This window comes from Egretta garzetta, unplaced genomic scaffold (assembly GCF_000687185.1).
Source record: "Egretta garzetta isolate BGI_Z169 unplaced genomic scaffold, ASM68718v1 scaffold365, whole genome shotgun sequence".
In the NCBI taxonomy this organism is placed as follows: domain Eukaryota; kingdom Metazoa; phylum Chordata; class Aves; order Pelecaniformes; family Ardeidae; genus Egretta; species Egretta garzetta.
In genome coordinates, this window is record NW_009259602.1 from 135772 (window position 1) to 155332 (window position 19561).

The window sequence follows — 19561 nt, forward strand, 5'->3', positions numbered from 1 at the left end:
TCTAACGTGGCGAACAGAATTCAGTCACAAAGAGCTCAAGACACTTTGCATACTGAACAAATACAAGGTGAACAGAAATTATAACTTATTTATGAGGCTTTACATATTTCAAACTCGACTGAAAAGTATAAAAATAAATTGTGGACTTTGTTTATTAAGTACCAACTGTACCAAGTAGCACAGTGGCTATATCTGCTATACTAATGAAGGAAAGAACAGGGTCGTCTTTTTTTTTTTTTTTTTTTTTTTTTTTTTTTTTTTTTTTTTTGTCTAGGACTATGATTTTCAGCTTCCCAACCATGTTGCAAATGGTATTTGCAATTTTGCTTACTTGAATATACACAGGGTCAGCTAAGCCCTGATTTGGTTGTGGGTTTAACCCTGTTTTTAAAATGTATTACTTTTTAAAAGCAAGTGCACAGCAAATAGAACCTTTCTAGAAATCTTAAAAAAAAAAAAAAAAAAAAAAAAAAAAAAGAGAGAGAGAAGTTTCGAAAAAGAGAGATTCCCCCCCTCCCCCCATTTATGCATTTCTGTTTTGTTTTTTTAAAAAAAAGGCAACAGACACTAGAGGAATGAGATGTGTGTTGTGTTTTAAATGCTTGGGTGAAGTTGTTCTGTCATTTGTTTTCATCTGTCGCTGATCATGCTTTGCTCTCATTTTCATTTGTTTGTGTGGCTTCATTGGGGACCGTCTTGATTTCTGCTGGAGGTGTCTTAGTTTCCGTTGCTTGCACTTCAGATTTGTCTTCTACTGGGATTTTCCTGAAGAAGAATCACCAAAATGGCACAGTTTAGAGACAGAGAAACATAGCCTGTCTATTGCTGAATTAGTGGTATGAGCATTTCCAGATGCAGAAATAAGTAAAACCAAACTCACCCCCCACCCTACCTTCATTTTGCTCTAGTGAAACCTTTTTTGATTTTCCTCCTGCCCTGAGTTAACATACTAATAGGATGAGATCTCAGGCTGTAGCAGAGGTACAAGGTGTTTTGTGGTGTGAAAAAAGGAGCAAAAGGGGAAACTCACACAGTTGCAAAGGAATTTGATTTTACCATCACTCATTTATGTCACCCAATGTCCTATGAAAACAGACTGCCGTTTTAGCAGAAAATCTTTTTCCTTAGAGGAAGTCAGTCCCAGAATTTCCCAGTATGTTGCAGGAATGGAAACACAGAAGTAATTTTTGCCAAACACATTTTCACAACTGTAAGGGAGGTCAACGTCTTCACAGGCTAAAGCTCAGGTTCATCATTGGCACTTTACCGAAGAATCAAAGAAGCCTGTTTGTCCAACGTGCTCTTTGTAGTCATGAAAAGTGCCCACACAAGGCATATCTGCTAGCCTCCTTGAAGAAGCACCCGTGCCAGCCCACTAGCCACAAAGTTAGGCTGAGATAACTGCAATCTTATCCACCCTGACAAGCATGTGAGATGAATCGAAGTCTACGGTTGCAATACCGATTTGCCTCTACGGAAGCAGATGAGCAGCACAGGTAGAAGGCGGTGGCTGGATCGGCAGAAAGAACACAGCTCTGCATTCCACCACACCAAGAATTCATTTACCTGTTGACCAAGTTGCATTAATTCAGTTGAGATGTTTCCTTACTATGGGCAAACCTCCTTTCAGCTCAATATCAGATCACAATTCTCTTTTCTGTTTGTCTCTCTGTAGCAGCCAGCATGACAGGGCAGTGACTTTACGTGTAGTGAACTGAAGTGAACGTGGATTTCTCTACTCGGGAGCAGCTCAGCTGCACCCGTCAAGGCTGCCTAGTTCCCTCCAACCCTAGCGCATCTGCTGTGTCACCCAGGCAGGGCCAGATGCTCCATAGCTGTGTGGGGCACAAGGCAGTGAGTGCTGTGGAACAGTCACACGGCAGGAACATCTCCTGACTTAGGCGAGGACAGGAGCATAGCAGGGAGGTAGGGAGAACAGATCTGTAAGATGTAAATGCACCTGAGTAATACAGTAAAACAGCATGGGTTTTCACTCAGATCTGGAGAAGAGCCTGCTTCTTGGTTCTACAGGGTCTGACTGACTGCTCTTCTGTGAGTGCTAATACGCACTGCAATCACAGCGTCAAAGCGAACGATCAAGGCCAATGCTTTATTTTGGATTAAATACAAAGCCTCCAGAACAAGGTAATTTTCCTGGAGATGTGAGAATGGAAAAAGTTCTAACCAAGCCTGTGACTTAGGCTATGTCTCCAGTGTCGTTGCTATAGCATAGCCTAGATTTATCTAAGTGAGCTGTAAACCTACCTCGAGAATAGTTAGGTTCTTGGCAGCAGTCTAGCTGACTGCAGAATCCAGTGTCCGCTATACACCTCCTTTTGCAAAAGCTAAAGATGCAGTGTGAACTCAGCCTTTTGGTTTTGGTAGCTGCTCCCACAACAAATCTGAGCTGCCTTTTCAGGCCTCTTTCCCACGATAAAGCACAGACCCTGCTCAGGCAGGAAAGACAAGATACTCCTACTATTTCATCCTGCCTCTATCAACACGTGGTGTCCAAATAGGAAGCCAGAAGGAACAGGGACCCTAGGTACTCATATCCCCTCAGGGGTAGCTTATCCATTTTCAATCAGCGTTTTCCAGGCTTCCATGTTCATGGCTCTGTCAGCAACTGCCGTCCGAACCGACACAGTAAGAGTGTTCTTGTCCAACATCTGCACAACAGCTGGGGACCCTCCCCCCAGTCACCCAGGTGAGGACTTTGTGCTGCTTTCCTCTCCAGTTACTGTCTCCTGCCAAACACAAGGTGCAGGCTCATCTCAGCTGAGGAGGGTGGATCCAGTCCAGATGGCATACGGCTCCAAAGGACCCCTAAGGTTGTCCTGCCTAGGAGCATGCTGATGCTCTCTGAATAAATCAGCTGGGTAAACAGGAGACCCAGATGCAGTGGATGGAGACTCATCTCTAACATACCAGGACAACACGCTGCCAGGTTATCCAACTGTGCTGTGACGGTTCCCCCCCTCTCAGACAGAATCACATTGCCAGACAGAATCACTTTTGCCAGTTAGGGACAAATCCAGAGGTACCATGCTTTTACAGTTCCACATGGCACTGGTTTCTGCCCTGCCTTACACTCAAATAAATTCCAAAGGGTTCCACCGATCTGTTAGGAAAATGAATGTGGGTAGCTGTGCTCACTGAACTGCAGGAACAAAGTGCCTCTGAGGACAGCACTTCTTTGCATCAGACTAAACTGTTTCTCATCTCTTTCATAAAAGAATAACCTTCAACAGACAAAGCTCCATAAAAGTCTAAAGAACAACACATTTATGATAAATTCCTGGGTTTGTCTTTTCTCTGCTTCCCTGGCACAGCCTATTCCTGCTTTCCTCCTGGACCTTTAAAGCCAAGCCCTGTTTAGTTCGTTCACAGGTGAGTTAGTTTGCTAAGGAAACAATGAGATTAGTTAAGAGAACACCCAACAAGAACACAGCACAAGCACCAGTGCACAAGAGACACAGCACACAACCAACAGAAGATTAAAGGCAGCCATACTCGGTCTTTGCAGGTGCAGCAGGTACAGAGCTGTCTGCAGTGGAAGAAGCAAGCTCACGAGCTTGCCCGCTAGTCACACTGGCAGGAGTAGTAGTGCCAAGAGCCGCAAAAACATCCTTTGCAAGATCAATGTCTGGTGTCTTGAAGGTCCCTTCGTCCATTTTAAAGTCCTCATTCTGTGAGGGGTTTGTGGTGCTGCCTGAAGCAGCCTCACTCTTCAGATTGCTTGGGTTCTTGGTTGTCTCTGTTGGGCTCTTCACTGTACTGGGCTGCACAGCTTCCTTTTCAGGGCTCTTGGTGGTTGAGACCTCCTGCTTGGGCTCTGATGGAGCTGGAGGGCTAGTGAGGTTTGCAGGGCTTGTGGCAGCTGGCTTGTTACCAGTTGCCACTTTGGAGGTCTCGGCCACGTTAGCAACAGTGCTGGGGCTGAGCACTGCACCTTGGTTGGACAGGACACTTGAAGACAAATTATTAGTAGCTGGAGTAGAGCTTGGGGTATCGCTGAGATCAACAAGGGGGGCCACTTTGGGGGTGGAGGAGGGTGGTGGTGAAGAGACTGAGGTGGCTGCCCCTTTGGCTGGAGTAGCCTGGCCAGGCGACATGGAGTTTGAGTCAGGAATGGCCATGGCTGGCAGGGCAATACTGGAGGTCAGCGTAGTGGTCTCACTGGTGGGGCTGTTCTGAGCAGTGGCAAAGGTTTCAGTGATAGTGTCAGAGTTAGTGGTGCCCGTAGTTACAGAAGGCAGCATGTCCTCAACGGTAGCTGCGGTATCGGCGGGGTGCCTGTGAAGACGATAGGAGTAGAAGAGAAATAGAGACAATGAAGCCCGTAAATGACAGCAGGGGGAAGGGAAGCAGAGTGTCAGAGTGAGAAGGCAGGCGGGTGGTGCAGCAGCAGCATGGCATGTGGTTACAACACACACACACACACAACATGGAGAGGTACTCAGAGGAGCAGAAGCCTTTCAGAGGTCAAATGTGCAAAGGGTAGCAAGGGCTGGCTGGGATGACTGAAGAATAACCAGGAAGAGAAAAAGAGCAAAGAGGACACATCCTTCAGGAATGGCTTGCTCACGCAGATTTTGGTTCAAGCCTTAGCCAAATGTAACCCTGTCAACTTGCAGAGACTCTTCTCTTTCAGCCTAACTTTCAGCCTCTTCCACCTAACCTCACAAAGAAGCTTTCTACCAATTCCCTGAGCTTGCAGCCCTGTGCCATCTGTCACCATGCAACAAAGTCCCAGTGTAGGATCCCTGAGTCCAGTCCCTCATCTTGGGCCTGTCATTTTGCCTGCAAGGCTAAGGCTTTCACCATGGCGTGTTCAAGCACCCATCCAGCATTGCTAGGGCAGAGCTCAAGCAGAAGTTGGTGCTAGCTGGGGGCTGCTTTTGCTCTGGATCCTTTGCAGTGAACCTGGACAAGTGCCTGATCTGCACACTGGACAGGACTGGCAGAGACAGGCCTTTCAAGACACATTGCTTTACTTCCCTTCCAGTGCTGGAAATAGGAGTCTCTGAATCTTGGGGAAGAGAGGAGGCATTTCCTCACTGGTATGTCACAAATGGAGTGTGGAGATTTTACCTTTGTTCCTCTCTTCCTGCCCTAAGGCATAAGAGATCAGGGATTAAGGCAGCTGAGGGCAATGTATTGACCCTGTGCTAAGATTGACTAATGGCAACGTACTCTGGCTCCGTCAGCGGGGTGGTCTCATTGGGCTCTGTATGTTTTCCCCCATCGTGGTTGGGGGTCCGTTCCTCTTCAGTCCGCACCTCCACAATAGGTTCCTTGGACTCATCTTTCCTGTAACAAGGGAATTGCAATAACAATGGAGATTGGTTCCCATTCACACTAGGTATCCTCCTGCAAAAACATGCTGCAGATGTCGGTAGCGCATGACAGAAACATACTGGCTTAAACAGCAGATTACTTCTTTTTGTCACTCTCCCTTCCAGTTATTACCTACAGCACAGAAGATCACTGTGATGTCCAGCATTTGGGCCAGCCATTTTATGGCTACTAACAGGAATAGGACAAAAACAGAGAAACAGCTGAAGAACCCCCTTCCCAGAAATATAAAGCAGAACCAGCATGGCCCCAGACCTTTTCAGTACCCTCTCATCAGAGATGAGGAACCCAGAACTCCCTAAAACAGTTTCTTTTCTGGAGTTGCTGAGGGGACACACTGATCAACAGAAGGAGCAATATAAGTCATGACAGTACTCACGAGAAGGCGGCTTTGCCCTCTTCCATGTCTTTGCCCTTGGCTCCTGGGCCGGATTTGCCGCATAAGTTGACAGCAATGCACATCAGCAGGCCACACTTGTTCAGGAAGTAGCAGGTGACATCCACAGCCACCAGGAGCAGCACAAAGATAACAATGAGAATACCTACGATGGCAGCAGTCCCAAGGCCTGATGTAGGGCTAGTGCTGGCTTTAGAGACCAGAAAGAGAAGAAAAGAAGGCAGTGTAGTTAAAAGGTGAGTTGGGGCTAGTTATGGCTCAAATTTGGCTATGCTTAGGTTGCAAGCATGGGAAACTTACAGAAAGTACACCCTCTCTCTAGCAGCCTTGTGTTATAACCAGTACTTTATCCTAAAGACACGCAGGACAATCTACCTGAAAAGATAGATTCACTTGGACCTAATGGGGCTTTTCCCATCTCTATTGGGCTAAGGCCTGGAAAGCAGACTACAGAAACCTCTTCTCCTGTAGCATATACCCAGCTGGAACTCTGAAGGGCTCCTGTTTCCCTCCACCACTTCCTCAAGATGAAGGCTGTGTCTAGGGTCCAGAGTGACTTTGGCGCTGCCAGCCTGGCACAAAGACAAGTCTAAGTGAAGCCTAGACTCCGTAGCATGATTTGCCTTCGTGGGACACAGAGTACTGGGTGATACCTGTGGGGCCTCAGCGTTGATTAGCCCCTTACATGGTGAAAACAAAAGGAGGAATTAAACCCCTTCCTGTTGCTCAGGTAAGACCCAGCTATCCAGAACTGGAAAGTGGTAAGCTAGTCATGTCCTATCCAGAGATAGCCAAGCTCATCAGCGAATGCTCTAGGTGTATTTTGACTTTGGTACAGAAAACAATCCAAGTTAGCATCTGCTTCCTCAGAAGGCTAAAATAAACAGAATATAATTCTGTTGACATTGCTCTGGCCACAGCAGCTGCTTGCTCCACCACACCCAATCTCCACCAAGTTTCCCCAGCTACAGAATAGAAAAAAATACCTTGCCTTTTCCATTAGACAAAAGGACAGTAGGTGAGAGTTGGTGATGGAGGCCTAGAAAATGCACAGGGTTGCCCATATAGTACTAACCTCAGGGGAAGTGCCTTTAACTTTCTACCTGCTTGTAAAATGCTGAGTACTTTCTTAGAAACAGGGAGTGGATAAACACATCAGTTAATCCTGTCAAAGCCTTTGATCATCACAAAACCCGCAGGCACAGTCTTGAATGTTGCCAGCTGCAGCTTCCCACCCTCTTACCCTGAACACAAACTACTTTTTGTCCCCTTGTTTTATTCAGAATGATTTTTCCCAAGCTGCTGATCTGCAGGTAGAGCATTTGGCTGTTGACTCAGTTCAGCACCTATTTAGCTGCACCAAACTCATCAAAACCAGTTTATTAGTCTCACCTGTCACGTAATCTGCCTCTCACTACGGGACTGTGCACTCAGCAAAGGCCTGTGCATCTGACAGAGCTGCTTACTTATGTTTACTGAGACCACTGAACAAGGGCAGCATGTTTGTCATTGTCCATAGGAGTATTCTGTTTTTTTCTTTCAATTAGAATGCAATTCTGTTCATTTCTACTGCATTTTTTACTGCTGGATGTCACAACCCCCAAACACTTAGAATCTTTTCTTTGCAGAGAAGCCCAGCAAACCACCTCTTTCCCCTCAGCCTGATCTATGTTGACTTCAACAGGTGGAGAGACCATTTCCAGGGCTCACAGACAAGAGTGCCATACCCCTTTGCCACACACTTTATTACTTAAAAATAGGAGACAGAACATCCTTAGCATGAGGTAGATAAGTGGTGTTTCATTTTGTGACCCTGACATGTATTAAAGAATCCAGACTCCCAATAGGAGAGTTTCTTTCTGCATTTGACTGTATCTAAAAGTCACTCTGAGGCACCAGACTCTGACACTTACATCACAAGTCCATTAGATGCTCAGCAGAACATTTGTGCCATGTACCAGACCCCTGCCAGCATCTTGCAGCAAACTGCATAATTAAATGAATTAATCACCCTCCGATGCATGTGTGGATTATTCAATAATTAACATGTTCCTGTTCATACTAGATCCTGGAGAAAAAGCTAAGGATGTGTCAAACTTTTCTGCTAATCTACGCCATCTTTCTGGGAATGAGCTCCTTGGCAGGCTAGTAAAGGTGCACTAAGGAAAGCACCACAGGCAGGATTACAGGATAATAGTTCCTTTTATCTCCAAAATACACCTCATCTGTGGTTACCAGAGCTGGAGTAAGACATATTTTGTCCTGGGACAGATGGAATTTTCCTATGTGTTAGAAGACATCTGGAAAATTCCATTCAACCAGGAGTCCTACTCTTTGCTTCCTCTCCCCACCAGCTTTTACATGACCTGTCAGTATCAGCTATAAGCCCCTTCAGGTCAGGAGTTATCTGTGGCCACATCAATAGCCTTATACATTGCCCATACCTTCTCTGCAAACCACTGCATGTGACCCATGTGAAATGCAAAAACTGCAAACCCATTAGGACAATCACAGCCTCTGCCTCTAGGGCACAGCCAAAGCTTCTGGGTCCTCAGCAGGCATTGCAGCAGTGGTTGTCTTCAAGCACCTTAGTGTTTGCACTTGAGCAAGTTGCTTTACATGAACAGTAAGGAAGGAACTAATTTCTTCCCTGTGCAGGAGTCAGTTTGCTGTGCCATTGGAAATCAAAAGGTTCAGGCTTTCCCATAGGATCCTGGGCCAGCCTGTTACCATTTCACTTCTGGCAGTATCAATAAGGATGCAAGGAGCTGGAAGCAAAAGAATACCTCTGTCTTTGGCATCAGTACGACTAAGTGGGAAAGCTGTTCAGAAGAGAAGCTGAGGAAGAAGACAATTGGGGGAAATACCACAATCACGGTTGAAGAATTAAAAAAAAAATTACTTGGGAAACTCAGACAATGCAACTTCAAAAAAGCAATATGCAGAGATGAATTAGGCCACCGTAGTCCTATATGCAGCAGAATAGCACATACAAGAAAGGCACTTTATTTGAGCAAAGATACAAGAAGATTCAAAAGCTGGAATCAGAAGGTGGATGAGCTTAGGCTAGGTATAACGTATGAAATTTTAACAAATTCTCAAATGAGAGCAGAATGTCATATTTGGTTGAATAGAAATTTACTTCACTTTCTAAACAGGGATTTTATGCAGATTATTTAGCACTACTGCAGAAAAGCCTGTCTAAATACTCACCTCTCTCTATTTAGGATTAATAACAGAAAGCAAAAATGGAAGAAAAAGATGGCTTCCGTTCCAAGCAACATTTGCCATTCCGCTCGAGATGACAATGGTGGGTTCTCATATGTTTGTGTGTGCGTGTCTGCATTTCTGTGACTAGTGCTTGGGAAGCAGAGTATTAGTTGTCTGATAGCCCCCCGGCAAGCACTAGGATCCATTAGGACAGCAGACGCTCTGCTCTGCAAAAAAACCCGCAGCAGGTACCAGGTCCTGCAAAATGCCTGATCTTGCTGATTGCAATGTGTGTGATGGAGAAAGTGCCAGACTTCTACTCAAAGGCCCAGGGATGGCTCTGTAATGTGATCTACAGCCTGTCTAAATTTTGCTTTTACATAGCTTCCATCAGCTTCTTGTGAGGCACTGAAAACACTTACAAATGTAATGTGAACAAAAATCTAAATGTTCACAGACAGAAAATCTGAAGACTGTTGCAGGTATCCCAGGAAACATGTCCAAACCACAGGCACATTATATGATAACCTGCAAGGCTTTTCTCACATGAAAGGTTAGAAAAAAATCAGATATAATAGAGAAAAGATGGTTTTATGACTAACACATCGGATAAAGATGTTCAAACCTAGCATCAATTCTCTGTTCTACCACTGATTTTCTCTGTGACCCCAAGAACCCTGAAACTGTAAAGCTTCAGCCACTACAAGTGCCACAGATTTGCTGAAGCCAATATAACCAACACTTCACAGCAAAGATGTGCCCTGCTATCCTTCCACTCTGTCTCAGGGTCCTATCTTTTATGTTTCAAAAGCAAAGGCATAAACTATTTATAATGTTACACTAGGAGAGCTCCTATATAACTACAAAATAATTCTCAGTTTCCTCAGAAGTCCATTTGGTTTAATTAGCATGAAGACACAGTTCTAACCCAGACTACTGTGATCTTGCAGCCACAGAAAATCACCTGCAGCTGATCCATGAAACTACAAAGAGCACCCAAAATACACAGAGTGACTGTGCTGTCAGTGAAACTTCAACACAAAGTGCTGCAGGACAGCAGACCACAAGTACTGCTGTAACCTGGTAGATGACTGACTGGCCCTGAAATTTCAGAACCCACTGCACAAGGTTATCAAACCCACCAACCACTACTGTCCCCAAAGATCCAATTTCTGCTGTGACAGCAACAAAATAACTTTCCTCTCTCAACACCCAAAGGAGAGCTACTGAAATAGGTAAAAGTCTCCTGTCCTCGTTTCTCCCTCCCTTCCAAACCATCATCTTTCCTGATCTGCCCCTCTGTCCCAGGGAGCACGAGCAGCTATGACAGGCAAGGCTGCCAGGAAGAAGAGTACAGATATGGGGAGAATAAGGGCAAATCTGCAGGGGAATTCCCTTGGGTTTGTGCTATTCTCAGCTTCTGTACTTCAGACAATGAAACGGGGCCAAGGTAATTGCCTGCGACGGCTTTTTCCCTAGGCTAATACAAAAGCCCTGCAATTTTCACTAACATTCAAATCTCTTCCACTAGTTCTGGTTTTATAAATTCTAATTCATAACATGAGTTGATATTACAAATCTTTCAGAGACTAGCAATAAGGAAGAACAATATAAGAATCCTTAAAGACCCCATGAACTTGGAGGCTGTTGGTGCTGCATTTCTTTTTTCTCTATATATTTTGTAAAGGAATTTTGCTGGTGCTATAAAATGCAGGAAGCGTGTAGTATATTATTCAGTTTCACAGACTGGCACATTTGATTGAATTGACTGACAAATACTTTAAGAACCATTCGCTCCATCCTATAGCTAAATTTATGTTGTATTTAATCAAACTATTACTTAGACACTTAATATCCCTAATGAGTTTGCTGGGGCCTAAAGCAACTCAGTGTCCAAAAGAGATGTACAAACAAACAGGTTGTTGAGCATCAGCTGCTAACACTGTGTCTATGAGAGTACACGTGTATCACCAGTGAGTGCTACTGCATGGACATTTCTGAACCGATCCAGAGCACATTCAACCTGATGAGAAGCTTTCCACTGATTCTCTTTTACTGTTCTCAGGACTAAGAGGAATAATACTTCTACAGGTTAAATAAGGAAACACAAAATGTTAAAAAATTTCTCGAGTCCTTAATTCTAAAGAAGTGAAGAATTTATTAATTACAAATTATTTTTTCAAAGGAAAATGAGCTTCCTGCAAGACTGATCTTTCTAATCATCCTTATTTTACAGTGTACAATAAAATGACCCATCAATTTTACTTTCTGCAACTCTGTACAGACATCTGCCCAGAGAGAGCAGAACCACTCAGATGTGTCTTCCTAGTGGAGTCTCAGCTAGAGCGTGCAGAAAACGTTCAGGCACAGGCAGAAAAAGAGACAAAAAAGGGATGGAGAGAAGCAGATATGATTCCAGGAACTTCAAAGGTCCTACAATATTTGGCAGAAGAAAAGAAGAAGAAACAAAACAAATAAAAACTATTTTCATGCATCAGAAGAAAAAGAAAACTAAAAAACCAGGAGAAAAGCTATTTGTTCTCAGTGGATGCTAACAGCTTTAATTTGCAAACACTTGAAAGTATCCTTGAAACAAGGGGTGCCACATTTTACAGACCTCATTCTCTCAGACACTCTGCACAATTTATAGTGGAGAAAAGCAACATGCCAGCAACATTCTATTCCAAGTGACAAGAGCTTCTGTTTCCACACAGATGTAGGCTCGACAATTTATGCTTGCTCTCAGCTTAGCTACCAGGTAGCAGAAATACACAGCAGTCTGTGGAGCATTCGTTCCAAGACAAGAGAGCAATGGGTATTTCCCAAAACTACTACCGAACTCCTTTTAGATGGTCATCAACACTGTGTGGCTTCAGTGGTCTGCTCCTGGCTTCAAGCTCTGTTACCTTCCTATGACTGACTCCAAAGATGAAAAGGGGAATACAAGCCATACAGAAAGGAAAAGCTATAAACAAAGAGTGAGTCACATGAAGATCCTCTTTTCAGGCATAAACCAGACTGTAAATCTGAACAGCTGATCCACAGTCTGACTTCTGCCACAGCTGCCCTTCTTCTACACTACTGCAATGCACACACCTCAGCACCACTGGCTGCTCATTCCACTCCACCAGCTTCAAGAGCTGGGAGAGCTTCAAAAACGTTTTATCTAGCAGAAACTAGGAGGTGTGAACAATTGCAACTGATCCTGGTGGAGCAGAATGTTATCAGACAAGGCCCTCCTATAAAATGAAGGCAGCCAAAGTAGTGCTTTCACAAACATCTTTGAAAATATAGAGACATAACAACAAAGTGGGGGTACAGCTGCTGGAATCCCATGGGCCATAAGAGATCCTACAAGGCTCTGCAGTTCATCACACACACAGAAACATCTTTTCTAAGGGTTGAGGTTCCAGCCTTCCTCTAGGTATGACTTGTTCCTATAGAACAGGTGCTTGCAAGGTTACGTGTGCGCATTGAAAATCTGAGTGTTTGAACTCCTTCTGGTTCCAGATCTGAATCTATGTCTCATCTCTGAGCACAGAAAAGAGAGCTGGCTTTTCTGCAAACTTTTTTTAAAAATTTTCTGTTATTTACATCAAGAATAAGGCCTGGGACCTTGTCCAGCATTGACTGTCAGACCTCAAGGATCCAACATGTATCTAGTATCTGACATGTTACAAATCCTCATGAACTGGTGGTAAAGACATCAGTTATGCTCCTTATTTTTACAAATGCAGGGACAGAAGCGCTTTTGTATGTATTCCATGTTGACTGGATTCCTGTTTGCCATTGAGTATGGGATTCATTTCAAGTAGCTTCAGCCATCCAAATGATCTCTCATCTATGTGTCTGGGCTTTGCGTAGCCACCACAGAGAGGAGGCCTCCCAGAGCATAACGCATCTCTGCTGCCTTAAGGCACCTCTCCTTGAACAGGAAGAACAGCCTCCAGAGGTGCTGCTCTCTCTTCACTCAAAACTATGTAAAGTTATAGTTTAGGCAAGATAATTTTAATCACCTATGAGTTGAGTGAGATATATATCAACCTCAGCTAGTAAACTCCGTCTGTGGCTAAGGGGAAACCCACAACACAAGTTGATATCAGCTCCACAGATGAACGTAATAAATTCAGCTATAGGGGAAGGTCACACAACTTTTTAGTATTACAATCACTCATGCTGTAGTTCAATAACATTAAGGTGTAAACTCAAGAGATCCATCAAATTTTCTATACTCTAACACACTAGAGGTGAGGTGGTGTTTTTGTGCAGAATGCCTGTGCAAAGTTTTCATTTATAATTTAGATAGAAAAGCAGTTCACAAATCATAATGAACAGGGTCTGAATAAAGACAGCAGAGACATGTGCAGAGCATAAAATGCATAGTTAGACAAGACTGATGGCAGGGGTTTTTGTTTGTCCCTATTAGAATTTTGTTAGAAAGATTAATCCCATTCCAGATAACTGATAGGATTTGAGACATTCTGTACAGACAGTTCAACAACTATATCAACAATTTCACCCTTGGCAACCTCAGGCCCACTCACAGAGAAAGAGAGACCTAGAGGGAGAGACACACCCATTTTTAGAAAAGCATCAGTGCCAAATGGATTCCCCATCACACAGACAATTTGTGAGGGGCACAGGGTTTTTTGTTGTTGAGTTGGTTTTTTGTGTGGTGGTTTGTTTTTTTTTTTTTATAAGAACGAACAAGAAAAAAAGAAAAAAAGTCAACTGAAATTTGTTCAATGACATGCAATACACAGAACTTGGTAACAAAGATGCATTAAATTGCACCAATTTACACCATGGATTAATCCTGTCTGGTAGTGTCACATGCACCATTAACCATGAATATTATTAAGGATCAGTAATAATAATAATTTAGCTGGTAAGGTAACCTGATCCAAGCTAATATTTTCTGTTAAAAAGGCAAGAAAAGGGATCTCTCTATGAAGTTGACAATACAGTAGCGGAACACCAGAAAATGTTAGACAAGCATCCATTGCAAATTTGTATGCTCATGGGCTGTATTATGCCCCAAAATCCACTACAGATCATGAGGTACTTGACTGCACACAAGGGCCAATGAAGTCACAAGGATTCAACCACATAAGGAAGAAAGAATGAAATCTCTTCAGTGTAATTCCCACAAGATGTTTATGTTCAGACCACCACATCAGGAAAACATTCTAATGGCCATAAATTTGAATCCACATGCAAAAGCCCACAGTGACATTTGGGCAATCAGTAGGATTATCTCTGACAAATCTTCTTTCTCTTTTTATAGCCTGTGGGTTTAGATTTCTGGATGGGGCTTTAGAAACCTTTTGCACAATACAGTGGTGATCAGCACCAGATGTGCAGAGAATTCAGTAAAAAGCAGTATCTTAAAAGGCTTTCAATATTGTACCTTCCTTTGATGAAAAACAGCAAGCAAACAACAACAAAAATCTTTCTTTACATCCATTAAAAAGGGCAAATTCATTACAAGTAACAAAAAATGTTAAAGAGAAAAAACTTGGCTTAAACCTTTTTACTTGTTACAAAATACTGACTCTTTCAAATTAAACATTTTTTTAAAGTGTTCTGTGTTTGGTGGTTTGTTTTTGTTTTGTTTTGTTTTTTTTTCCTTTTTTTTTTTTTTCCTTTTTTTTTTTTTCTTCTCTGAACTGACATGATCCTCCGAAGCAAAGTTATCTGCTTTCATGCCTTGGTGGGACCCAGGCCTTTTCAAGCAAATATTGCTTTATTTTATTTTAAGTTTCTAACAGAGCAAAAGCAGAGTCACTGCAGAAAGAAGCAATGAAACAAAGGAGGACGACGTTGATGGACTTCCCAAGGTCGCTGCAGGTGCCAGACAATGGTTCCCAGGAGGGGAAAATATGGTTGTTTAAAAACAAATTTGGTGCATGTGGCAAGCGTGGATGTTTCCCCGTGAGATCCAAGGTGACATGTATGACGACAGACATAGGAAAGGAGTACGGGGGAGAAGGGAGAGGGCAGGGAAGAAAGGACGAGGAAGAAAAAGAAAGAAAGAAAGAGAGAAAGAGAGAAAAATAGATAAAAAAAATTAGGTCATAAATATAGAAAACATAAGAATCAAAGGTTTATTTATTTTCATAAATTAAAATGGCTAAAGGTTAAAGAAGAGCATTAGCACATTCACACCGACAAAAGGGCCGGTTCAGAAGCTCAGCAATGCCCAAAGCTGCAGAGCAGGTTCCAAGTCAGGGTTTATGGGGTTTGCAAGCAAATGAGATTAAAAATGATGGAAAAGAAGTCTCCATGAGAAACACAAGAAAATGGTTATCTGGTATTTGAAAGGACAACACTGCCTTTTACATATATTTAAAAGAAAAAAAAAAGTAGCTTTTGTGTAGCAGACAATCCACCTGCCTGTCCAAGTCCTTCCCCCAAAGCCTGTTGTACCAAGGACTTGGATAATAGATCCAGGTGACTAAAACCTTGGAGAAGCAAGGTCTCAAGAATACAGGGCTAACTTTTCCATTTAGCCTTCCAGCTGCTTGTAGACTACTCTAATACAATTATTATTATTACTGAAAGTAATACCCTTATCCTTCCAACCACTTTAAGGATGCTGTATAGACGATAGTGACAAAGGACTCCACATAATAAATATGCTTTTTTCTGCAGGAAATTCCTAGATATTACTGTCAAGCAGCGCAATGCCATGTTAGAGGCATTGGCTCTGACTTCTCCTATGTAGATCATTTTGAAATCAAAATGTAAAAGCTAAACACCATAATAAATGACAAGAGGTGCTAAAGGAAAGTAATACAGAGAGTCTCTTCCCTACGGCAATTTGTCACACTTGCCTTCATTGCAATAGAAGCCTGTGGACTGCATATCAGAAAAATCTAGCCTGCCCTCTGGAAATATCTTCCCCAACATTATTAGTTTGGGGATCAGCTCAGGGAACCAAAGGCTCTGGGAAGATCTTGCTAATAGAAACCAAAGTCCTCTACAAAATGAAAAAAACAACCCCAAAACAAAAACCCTAGAGAAACTGAGTCACAAATCCAGCATAGCCAGCAGTAATCATTTCACTGCACAGCGCTCTACTTGCCCCTGAACCAGAGAACCAACTGCATCCATATGCTGGGTCAATCCTGCAGCAACTGTGCACTCCAAAACAACTGCCTTTTAAAGTGCTTCTGATATTTCCAAGTGCAACGTTTGAGCGGTAGCCTCAAATCCTAACTTGTCCTATATTTCACACCAGACTTAAGTGAGGAGTAATTTCAGAGAGGCCAAAGAAGTTACACCTGTAATAACAAGCTGGGCTCTCCCCACCCCACCCCCCCGCCAATTTTTTAGAGGGTTTCTGCCCATATTCCTGTTGGATTTAAAGGGTTCAGTGGCATCTGGCATGTTGCTCCTCCCATTGCCATGGACTATGGTATGAACACTGTGTATTCCAAAGGCAACAGCGTTCCCAAAATTTGCTAATACACCTGTGCAAGACATCTCAGCTGTCCCAGGTAGCTTTGTTCTCCCATTGGGTGTGTAACAAAGGCTAAAAGAGACTATCAGCACAGGAAGGCAACAATGGTTGCACGCGAAGGAGTGTGGAGGAAGAAAAAGACTGAGCATTACTTGTAACTTTCCCTGGGGAGACAGATCAAAGCGCAAAGGAACCACTTTCTGCTGTTTCCAGCCTACCGCATTTGACTGTTCAGCTCTGAACTGACCTTGAGGCACTCTGCCAAATTACCCTCACTTTCTCCTGCCACATCAGTCACAGTTGTCCTTCAAATATGTGAGGGTAGTAAGTATTAGAGCTGTTGAAAATGAGAATCAGAGAGTAAGTTGCTTAATGAGTTACTGAGGGTCCTTCCACCCAAAACTACAGCCTTGTTCAAACACACATCTTAATCCCTCTTTTGCCCCATTTCCCTCCTCCTCCCTATCCTCATCATCCCTACCATACACATTTTTCAAGCCCCAACCAACTAGGTCACTCATTTGTATGCTTAACAACATTATCTGGCTTAATCAAGTGGTGTTTCAGCATGCAAACTGCACAAGGTCTCAGCTGTTTCCTTCAGACAGGAAGGGAGTGGGTGCAGTGGGAGCAGACCAAGGACTGAATTCTTAGTGCAAAGGAAAGACTGAAGAAAACTCTCTAGTTGTTCTGAAGAAAAACATGAGACTGAGTTAACAATCGAGAAGACAGAATGAAATCAAATTGTTCCCTTCAATATAGACTGTCAGCACCCATCTTGGCATGAATACGCTTAACTCTGGCTGTGCAGTGAGGACATATCTTGACTGACCCATCAGCTTTAAAGTTCACCCATCTGCCTTTAACCAATCAGAACTTTAATTTACAGGTAGTCCAGCAATTTCATCCTTGAGGTTTGGTTTGGGATTTTTATCCTTTTTTTAAAAAAATTTTTTAAATGTGTACTACTACTACCTGTGTAGAAAATAAATACTAACTGTCCTTTCAACACCTTCCAGCAAACTGCTAAATTCCTAGCATCTCAAGCTAATAGGGTCTGCTTGTTTTTCATAGTGTTTGAGCTTCTACCTCACTTTTTAAGCACACTAATAAGTACAGTCCGCCTGAAATGAGTTTCCAGCAGCATTCTAATGCTAGTTACTTTTCCCTAATGCCCCTACACAACATTAGAACAGTGCTTTTTTAAAAGTACTGTAATTTGATCTCCATTTCATTTAATAAAAAACCTTCAGAGAAAGATTTTAACCCCCTCCCTTTCCAACCACTAGCAAACTTCTTAGGCCTTTATTTCTCCAAAGGCTGAGCTGGATGGACAAACAAGCAGTAAGCAAGCTCAAAGCAGATTTGGAAGGGAAATCTGCATTGTGAAAAGCATCGTCCCAGAGATCTGAATGATTTCTTTTGCTTTACTTTAAAATCTTTAAATCCTACCTTCTGGTTTCAGAAAGCGTTTTCTACCTACTGCTTTTCTCATCTGGCAATCCTGTTACCTACCCTGATACAAAGAGCCAACATGCTCTGCAAACAGTCAGACAAGGGTTTGTCATGTAGCATTCCTAACAGTGTACTGCTAATGCTGTACATACTGTAACATGGACTACAGTACAGGTATGTACATGGCAAAAACTAAGCTTTGGATGGGTAACCAATTGTGATAATGGCTTTAAGCAAGCAAGTTGTCAGGGTTACTCAGGCACATTAAAGGATGCAGCACTGTTGCATTAATTGGAAGCAGAAAACAATGGTAAAGCTTATGAGTGCTGTACCTGGGATGACAGTAGGCTGAGCAGAAGTTCGGAAAGCATAGTGAGCTGGTTTGGACTTCCCTTGCTGGTTTTCAGCTATCACATAAACTGCCAGACGGAAGTCTGATCTCTGGTTTCCATTCTGAGGAATGCTTCTGCAGACCAGCGAGACGACGGGCAGGGATGCAAAACACACAACACAACATTAGTGGCCAGCTTGGAGAACACTGTAATGGCTAACAAATGGAAAAGTGGGGAGGTTTCTACACAAGCACGTGCTCCTCAGCTAATTCAGGGGTGCAAACCACCGTACACTGTTGGCTCTAAGTGGACAGGAGAAGAGATACCAAAGCAGCCTCTTTCCTGCTCAGAATCCTGTTGTCTGCAGTGTTACCACACGTGAAGAAAATCTCTCAGTTCTTCCTCTCATCTTTGCCACATTACTAGACTACTTCCATTTCAGAGGGGAAAAGCTGCAACTTCTGTATACCTCTGCCCTGCAAAGCACTTTAAAAGTTTTCTTTCATGTCTTAGTATGTCAAATTAAATCACCTGAAAGACAGAGATTTTACCTCTTAACATGGGTCTGGCCTAGCTTACCACTACCATTCTATACTGCACCATTTAAGAGAGATTTTAAAAGGTGCATGCAGCTAGTAACTTTGATAATTCCTACTCCAGTTTCAGGGAATCCAGATGCACATTTCCCCCAGACAAATTTTAAAAACCCACTGCCAAGGTACCTTGAGACAGTCTTAGGCAGCTTTCTGGGACTGGAGTGGTCTAACAGACTCTTCAGTCTCTGCTGGAATTTATGGTTCTGTGATACTAGATTGTCCTTTTGACATTCCAAAGACTCTCCTCATTCTAAGAAGCTCTAAGTAACCTAAAATGCACAAAATGGTGGTGGTAACGAATACTCTTGGGATTTCTAGACTGCAGTGCAAAGTTTGTTCTGTGACTTTACTCTAAGGATTGTTCATTTGTAGCATATAAAGAAAAGATTGCTAATAGCCAATACAGAATTAGTTCAGCACCACATCTGCCAGACTCAGTCACTGAGAAAGTATTCTGTTTTGTTAATAGCTGGAAAGCTTCCATATTTCAGCTCAAACTGGTACAGTTGAGCTGCCCCCAGATGTATTAAGACTGAGAAAGTGCGCAGCAAAGAAAAGCTTCAATAACTTCTGGCAATTTTTTCTGCTTCCCTGAAGACCTTCATATTCTCATCGACTCTATTGGTCCTATTCCTCAAGGATGTGCTACGCAATGTCTCTGACTGGGTGGTGTTGGGTTTTTTTCCTTCATTTTCCCATTGTAGGAAAAAAATCATCAAATATCACCTAACACAAAACAAGGGCCATG

At 43.0% G+C, this 19561-nt stretch overlaps 1 protein-coding gene across 1 annotated transcript in view; it reads right to left on the bottom strand.

Annotated features, from left to right (window-relative positions):
* Positions 1-644: 644 nt before the first annotated feature.
* NCAM1 (neural cell adhesion molecule 1) overlaps positions 645-19561 on the bottom strand; it is a 137259-nt gene continuing 118342 nt past the window's right edge. The window contains 6 exon segments of the mRNA XM_035893926.1: positions 645-765; positions 3514-4296; positions 5197-5313; positions 5738-5945; positions 18218-18306; positions 18308-18351. Coding sequence (XP_035749819.1) covers positions 645-765; positions 3514-4296; positions 5197-5313; positions 5738-5945; positions 18218-18306; positions 18308-18351 — 1362 coding nt within the window.